This window comes from Phoenix dactylifera, chromosome 12 (assembly GCF_051530095.1).
Source record: "Phoenix dactylifera cultivar Ajwa chromosome 12, Ajwa_hap1_PhDact_Kaust_v1.1, whole genome shotgun sequence".
Lineage (NCBI taxonomy): Eukaryota > Viridiplantae > Streptophyta > Magnoliopsida > Arecales > Arecaceae > Phoenix > Phoenix dactylifera.
In genome coordinates, this window is record NC_143201.1 from 6,741,954 (window position 1) to 6,750,238 (window position 8,285).

At 42.8% G+C, this 8,285-nt stretch overlaps 1 protein-coding gene across 1 annotated transcript; it reads left to right on the top strand.

Moving 5' to 3' along the window:
• The first annotated feature begins 5,342 nt into the window (after window positions 1-5,342).
• Window positions 5,343-6,343, top strand: YLS9 (Late embryogenesis abundant (LEA) hydroxyproline-rich glycoprotein family). The gene has a single exon (XM_008782509.6). It carries the CDS (start codon window positions 5,489-5,491, stop codon window positions 6,155-6,157), a length of 669 nt encoding a protein of 222 aa, XP_008780731.3. The 5' UTR covers window positions 5,343-5,488; the 3' UTR covers window positions 6,158-6,343.
• The last annotated feature ends 1,942 nt before the right edge of the window (window positions 6,344-8,285 follow it).

The window sequence follows — 8,285 nt, forward strand, 5'->3', positions numbered from 1 at the left end:
CCTGCGTTGGAAGAAGGATTGGAGGAAGAGGAAGACGCCAACGCTTGGACCTTGCTCTTCCTTTGCTTGCGGCTGAACCTAGAGAGGAGAGGGAAGGGTGGCGGCAGCAAGAGGAGGATGGCTCCAATACTTAGGGCGCCGGCCTCATGGTGCTTCTTATAGCCATCAAGGGCTCCTCCAAAGTAGGAGCCCTAGATGGTTTTCCAAAGAAAGAAAGGGGGGGTGCGCCGGCCCCTCTCTCTCCTTCAATCCGCACCATCCAAGATGAGAGGGGCTGATGCCCCTCTTACTTGGTTAACCTAATCCTCTTCCAAAGAGGATTAGGTGCCTCTCTCATGGTTTAATCCTAATCTAATTAGGATTGGCCAAATTGGGTTCAATCTATACTAGTCCTAATCCAATTAGGACTTGAATGAACCATGACTCAATTGAACTCTTCAATCCTAATCCAATTAGGAGTCATGTTGATTCATTAGATTAATAATTAATTTGGACTTAAGGAATCCTAATCCAATTAGGATTTGTTTAATTTTAGTCCTGATCCAATTAGGACTCTACTTGAATCCGAAGTCCTAATCCAATTAGGATTTCTAGAAATCCTACTCCAAGTAGGAATCCAATTTTTAATTCAAAACTCCTAATCTCATTAGGATTGAGGAATCCTATTCCAAGTAGGAATCCCAGTCCTAATCCAATTAGAACTCTAGTTATCCTACCCGAAGTAGGATTCTTGTTTCAAGTCCAATTAATTAATTCCTTTTTCCTTCTTCAACTTTTTATCAATCAAATTGATTTCTTGTGATTCCTAATCACGATTTCAACCATCGGATCGGTCAATACTTCTAGTGTGTGTGACCCCATAGGTTCTATTCTGACTGGTAGTGAGATATATTGTGATCTCTATCACTATATCATTGAAAACTCCTTTCAATGGGTTGGAACGATTCCAACTCAACTCATTGGGGTTTATCGATCATCAAGATAATCCCTATGAGTCCCACCATCCACCAGTGACACCTAGCAGCATGTAGTGGCTACCCAGCAGAATGGAATGATGAACCTCTAGGTGCAGTTAACATGTGATACAGTCCTACTATCGTGGATCCCTACAGGACGGAGGTCATGGACAACTCGTCAAACCCCATCGTCTGTCATATGTCAAGATTTATTCGACTCGAGTTCGATAGTGAAAAACTCTTTCTCCACTGTGCATACTGCCCCGGCCGAGGTCTTACGAACTCAGTCTTATAAATCACATAGGATCTCTCCTTATCTATCAAGGTCGATAGATTCCATATAGGTGCATACCCTACTCCTACAGTGAACTTACTGCAGCCAATCTACACTGCATGGACCCATATGGCTAGAGACCATGTATGTGTGCAGTCAAACTACAATAACCTCACTGTGAGTAGCCGAAGCGCCGCAGGTCAAAGGACCAGTCACACTACTGCAACATCAAGCAAGTCACTGACGAGTGGATAGACATCCAAGTGACTTCTTGTATTGGTCACGCTCAGTACCCTTGTTCTCTAACAAGCACCTGCACTATCACTTCAGTGTCCCTACACTGTGGACTCAAGTCTCGTCCATCCAGAAGGAGAGTGATCTGTGCACTGATCGGATCGATCACCGTCCTCGTGATGATCCTTTGATCAGGAGCATTTAGAAATTAATCACCAATGATACATGGCTCAAATTCTCAACTCTTGAGAATATGTATCATCATCTTATTAATTTCTTGGACGATTCATAGACACATAAACAATATGAATGAAAAAGATGCCTTTTATTTATTCAATAATAAATAGTCAAGTACAAAATTATGTCCCTAGAATCAACAATGTGTCAGCCAAATTGGCTTCTAGGGCATACATCTAACAATCTCCCACTTGCACTAAAGCCAATTGGTCATATATCTTAGGCCCATCTTCTCAAGGTGGGCTTCAGTCTTTTGCTGACTCAGCTGCTTAGTGAAAGGGTCTGCCACGTTATCCGCGGAGTCTACTCTCTGCACCTCTACATATTTCTTCTCCACATAGTCGCGTATGAGGTGAAAGCGCCGCTCTATATGCTAGACTTCTGATGAGACCTTGGCTCCTTAGCAAGGGCTATGGCGCCATTGTTATCGCAGTAGAGTGTTATGGCATCTGATGTCATCACATCCAGCTCTGCAATGAATTTCTTGAACCAGAAGCCTTCCTTAGCAGCTTCAGAGGCGGCGATGTATTCGGCTTCCATAGTAGAATCAGCAATGATCGGTTGTTTAGAACTCTTCCAATTTACCGCACCACCATTGCACAAGAACACATATCCAGATGTTGACTTCCTGTCGTCGACATCAGTCATGAAGTCTGAATCTGTGTACCCTTCTACCTTTAACTCTGATGATCCTCCAAAAACCAAGAATAAATCTTTAGTTCTTCTCAAGTACTTAAGAATATTCTTCACAGCTGTCCAGTGTTCTTCACCTGGATTCGACTGATATCTGCTTGTGACACTCACAGCAAGAGCTATATCAGGTCGTGTACATAGCATGGCATACATGAGGCTTCCTATTGCCGATGGGCACTATAATGGGCTCAAAGATGCTACTGAGAATGACTGAGCCGCCAGTGGCTGAATAGTAACTGAGCTTGCCCCGCCAGTGGCTGAATAGTAACTGAGCTGCCCCGCCAGTGGCTGAATAGTAACTGAGCCTGCCCCGCCAGTGGCTGAATTGGAATTGGGCCTGCCCCGCCAGTGGCTGAATAGTAACTGCGCTTGCCCCGCCAGTGGCTGAATAGTAACTGAGCCTGCCCCGCCAGTGGCTGAATAGTAACTGAGCTGGCCCCGCCAGTGGTCGAGTCTGACTTCGCAGTAGCATCCGAGAGAAAAAGGACCACGGCATGCCGGGGGCACGGTTTCATATGCATATTTTATGAAAATTTTTGTGATTTGCACTACTGCTTGTTTAAATTGCATACATATTATGCCATGATGATTATTAGATAATACGCATGTCAACTTCTCAAACCCTGCATAAACATAGTTACCATTATGTTCGATCCGGTAAGATTATGTATGATTACTTACTGAGCCGTGTAGCTCATATCCGTTCATTTACTTTTTCTTTCAGATCCTTACCACTGATAGCTGCCAGAGACACGTTAATCTGGTATCAGGGCTTCTTTCTTTTGGGGTGAAGCAAGTATACTATTGTGTACATAAACTACATAGAAGCTCTGTATTTGGGTACTGACCAGCAGGTTGTACTAAGAATGCTTTCATATGAAAAGATTCGGTTGGTTTGACTACCCTGTTACCCAGGTATGAGGCTGCGTGCTATTATGGACGGTAGTCGGCAATAGCACGGCCGTGTCACGGATCCGGGTCCGGGGCGTGACACATATGGTATGGGTCCTACCTACGTGGACCTCAGATCTAAGTCAGTGGGTGTGAATTTAGGTGTTGTTAAGAATTGTATTACGGTTTACGTGGTCAAAGAAAGAGATGGTTTGAAAACAAACAAAACTCTCGTTGTCGAGTGGTGACGCCTTACTCTAGAGGAACTTCTGACTTTACGCAGCGATCTCTTGCTACCCACCCACTTTGTTATTCCCGTTGGAAACCGGGCGTCGAAGAGATGGAACGACAAAAACAAGAAAGAGAGTGGAATAGGATAAAGTTTGTGAGGGGCAGAGAAATATCGTGAGAGAGTGAAAAAAGACTTTACGTGAAGGACTCTTGCGAATGCAAAATATAGATGAGGGCTGGGACCTGCCATTGAGTAGTTGGGGCTATATGTTAATTGATATGGTAAACACACCCATAATACATAATCGCACTTATCGGTCGTGGAGATTTACTTAGGTATCGTATTTGCTAGCAAACAGTTAGAGGGAGAGTTCGAAATGCAAATAACTCTTGCTTTCAGAATTTGCCATGTGGCAAGTTCTGAGTGGTCAGCCTGTAGCTAAGTAATAAGCTTTAATTGCAACAACGCATAACCTCACCCAAAATAGCTAGTCAGAAGGTATTATTTGGATTTCTTGATTTTGTATAAGTACCCAAGATCTACCCAGCAAATAATCGATGTGGGATTAAACACATGCCCACATGGGTCTTTATATTAATTGATCAGTTTGCCACATCAACTGGAGTTGGTTCCGAGGTGTATCATTTGTCGTCAACTGATTCCATATATTATATTGCTTAAAACGAGTCCATCATCTAATTACATGTGTTCACAATGGGGATTGATTCTATACAATTTTTTTCTTTAACTAATGTTATTATTATTGTTTGTTCAGCACGCACAAAGGGGTTCTAAAGGCAAGGCATGCCACGAATGCTTCTTAAATTTAATTTGTAACTCTATAATCTATACTACTAGCCTAATTGCACATTGGTCCAAGCTTTAGCGAGCTGTTTAATCTAAGTATTAGCAAGTTGAGATCCAATCTAATAGAAATGTGCACATTCTTTTTTCTTCTTTTTGATATAGAAAACCTGCTCATTTCAAACGAAATAATCTCCCCTGTATTTTATAAAGAAGAGGCCTATGTCAAAAATTGATTACAGCTAACTGATGAAATCTTTCCATCCATCTTTTATTGGCCGTGAATTTGAGATAGGAGGAGCATTGAGATCAAATATATATTCACATGATACATCAAATCGTTTCATCCCCCCCCAAAAAAAAATGAATTCATTTCATTTATTAGATATGATAAGATATGATAAGTTGTAGCTAGTTACAATCACAATATGTGGAAGCTAAGCATGATCTCTTTGGAATTCCAAATTTAATGCTTCATGTATTGCACAAAGTCTCATGCATACATGTCATAAAATGAATTTGACTGGTGGAGGCAGAAGGATTCTTATGGAAGCTTTCATCTAGCACTGGATGCGTATTGCGGATTGCAATATTTTAGCAGCCTCAATCATTTCTCAAAGAAAAATAATTTGGAAACATGATAAATTGTGATAGATCAAGTAAAAAAATAAATAAATTTAGAAGACATTTTCTTTTTGTTTCCAAGTAACTCCTCTAAGGAATTGACTCTGCTAAAGTCTGCCACAAACACTGATTTCAGAAGTTTCGTAGCTCCTGCAAAGACACGGTTTCATACTCATTTTTGCATACGTAATTTTATTATTGGCTTGTTTTGACTGAAAGGGTCCAACTGCACGCGCACGCAACCGCCTTCTCTTGAGTTTCCGTGCACGGAGTTCGTTGCACGGCACGATCCTATCCGAACGCACCAAACGCGTTAAACAGCCAACGAAACCGCGGCTTTTATCGAAGAAACTTCCACCACCTTCCCCTGACTCCATGTTTATAAAAGGTTACGTCCCTCCTCCCTCTCCCTTCATCAATTCACCACCTTCTTCTCCGTCCTCCTAGCTTTCTTCTCCGTCCTTCTCCTAGCAAGCACCGAAGAGTCCATCTCTCTCTTCTCTCTCTCTCTCTCTCTCTCTCTCTCTCTCTCTCGATCATTAGATGGCTGAATCGAAGCAAGGCCACCTGAACGGGGCCTACTACGGCCCCCCGGTCCCTCCCCAACGCAGCTACCAAAGCGTCGGCCGAAGCTCGAGCTGCGGCCCGTGCTCCCTCCTCTGCAGTCTATTCAAATTTCTCATCTCTATAGTCATCATTTTCGGCATCATCGTCCTCGTCCTCTGGCTCATCTTCCGCCCCGACCAGCTGAAAGTCTACGTCGACTCCGCCTCCCTCACCCAATTCAACCTCAGCAGCAGCAACAACCTCCAATACAACCTCAACCTCAGCATGAGCATCCGCAACCCTAACAAGAGGATCGGCATCTACTACGACTACGTCGAGCCCCGAGCCTACTATGATGGGGACCGGTTCGCCTTCACCACCGTTCCTCCATTTTACCAGGGCCACAAGAACACCTCCATGATCTTCCCAGTGTTTGACGGCCAGCAGGTTTTGCTCGGGGACTCAGTCAACACAACTTACAACAGGGAGAAGAGTGAGGGGTATTACTACGTGGATATCAAGGTCTACTCTAGGCTGAGGGCCAAGGTGGCGATCTTTAAGATCCGTTATACAAAGACGAAGATAGATTGCAGCCTGAAGCTTCCTGTGCCCGGGAGCTCGTCGGCCGCGTTCGAGAGGACCAAGTGTGATTGGGACCTCTTCTGATCATGATGTGCTATCTAGTTTCCATGAGAGGGATTATTCATTGATTTATTGTTATTTTTGATATATTTTTCCCCTTGGGAGAGTATCATAGACATACATATGACTTGATATGTTGTTGCTTTCATATTTATTTTCTGTATGACTATATATATATATATTAGAATGGTATACTTTCTTGTGAATAAATTGATCTGTGGTTGCGTACGTGCTTGGTGATCAATCTTTGATGACATCCCGAAGAGACGATTTAACTTCTTATGTTGGATCTAGTCATCGTCTTTGGCAATGGTAGTTGGGTCAATATATGTGGCCGTTTTTTTTTACTATTGCTCTATCTCTGGTTTTAAATACTTTAGATGCCATTGACTACTATGGAAACTGGACCAAATCAACAAACCACTTCTCATTGACTAGTGTGATTTCGTATTCGCTAACAAGCTGAGCCGCTGCTCCTCCAACCATTGTTCATAACTTCATGTGGTACCACAGAAAGCAGATATGCTTCTTGGATAAAAAAAAAAAAGGCCTTGTTACATTTCTTCCTCATGATGGAAAATTTAGTAGCGCTTTCAACCTTATTGCATTCGCAGCTGAAATAAAGCTGGCCCGAGTAAACCAATCATAGGCGGATCCTCTCATCCATCTTCCCATTTACACTTAGGTAATTATACCATAATCTTTGGCAGTCAGCATTTGAATATTTTCTCAATGATGACTAATAATGCATAAATTATTGAAAACAGTTTAAGATGTCACTACTGGTGACCATAAAACAAGAGTTCAGCTCCTGTTCGATTCATGATGGCACCTTAGAAGAAGGCCAGTCCCTCAATCACAAGTGCCCGTATGACAGGGCCCCATCCCATCATGCATGGGTCATCAGGCTATGTGGCCCTTTTAAATCATGAATGACATGCCATAGAGAAGCAGGTCGTGATTCCAAGTATGAGCAAAACTAATCATGTATCCCTTTCTTTATTGCGACAGTCAGGTTTGGCAATCAAATATTTTCAGAAATTATATGCAAGGTTAGGTATTATTATTCTATTAGCACCACAAATGGCATATATGTTAGGTTTATGCATTAAACATTATACTAATGTTGGACTGTGGGATGGGCTAAGGTAGAAGGTTCACAGTTTGATCCAAGCTTAGCCCATTCCACATCTAATTAAGTAGGCCCAATTGGCTAAAATGAGGGCTGGGTTGGGCGGGCTGTGGGCTAGCCAGACCCTAATGTGCAAACCTTTCTTATGAGTCTATGAACATGGGTGTCCGTGGTCTGGTTCAGAACTAGCTGGGTGACCAAGGCCAGCCCGTCCAAAAGTTGATTTGCCTAGTGGGGTATAGCGTCAAAAAATGGGCTTTCAAGAACTAAGCTTGACAAAACCTCATCGGGTATTCTTAAATCTCTCTCTAGTCGCCAAATTACATTCTAATTGGCGTGTTACATGACTGGTTCTGCTGGAGGATTTTTGGGTGGATAGAATGAAGCCATATTTGACTTAATCAAGCATGATACCAGCCAATTCTTTGTCACTGTAAATTGGATGGACCTAATTCTCAATGCTATTTGGATCTTGACCACTGTATACAGGCCGAGTGAGCATGATCCGAAATCCTTATATTCGGGAGAGAGCTTAGGCGTCTTAGATACTCACTTTCCCACCTGTAGATTGTTAGATACCCCAAGGCCTTTCTTTCCCTCATCGGATCCTCGCAGCTTCCGAACCTACGTCTTAAAGGCTAGGATTTTACATAGATCAATCATAGAGAATAGGATTACTTATGTCCACATGCGATCCAAACAGTGCTTCCTAACCCATGCTCTGACCTTGCCCCTATCAATCTCTCCCTCTTAGGTTTTCCAAAGGTCAAAGTTTCCTTAAAAATTTGACAGAAATTGGTTGTCTTCAGGCGGCAGCAAAGCGGCCACTACGGCTGAGATATCTACTAGCACGTCAAGGGATGTAGTAGTCAATCTAGTTCACAAGTTTAGAGTAACCAAAAATGCTCTCAAGTGCCGGTAGGCCGAGATGATGGCTTCAGTGATCAGAAACGGAAAGGAAAGGCTGCTCAATCATATTCAAGATCTTAATAAAAAGGAGAGAGGGCCTCTCTTCGAATC

Coding starts and splice junctions, on each gene's coding strand:
- YLS9 (XM_008782509.6), top strand. CDS start 5,489: ATGGCTGAATCGAAGCAAGGCCACCTGAACGGGGCCTACTACGGCCCC.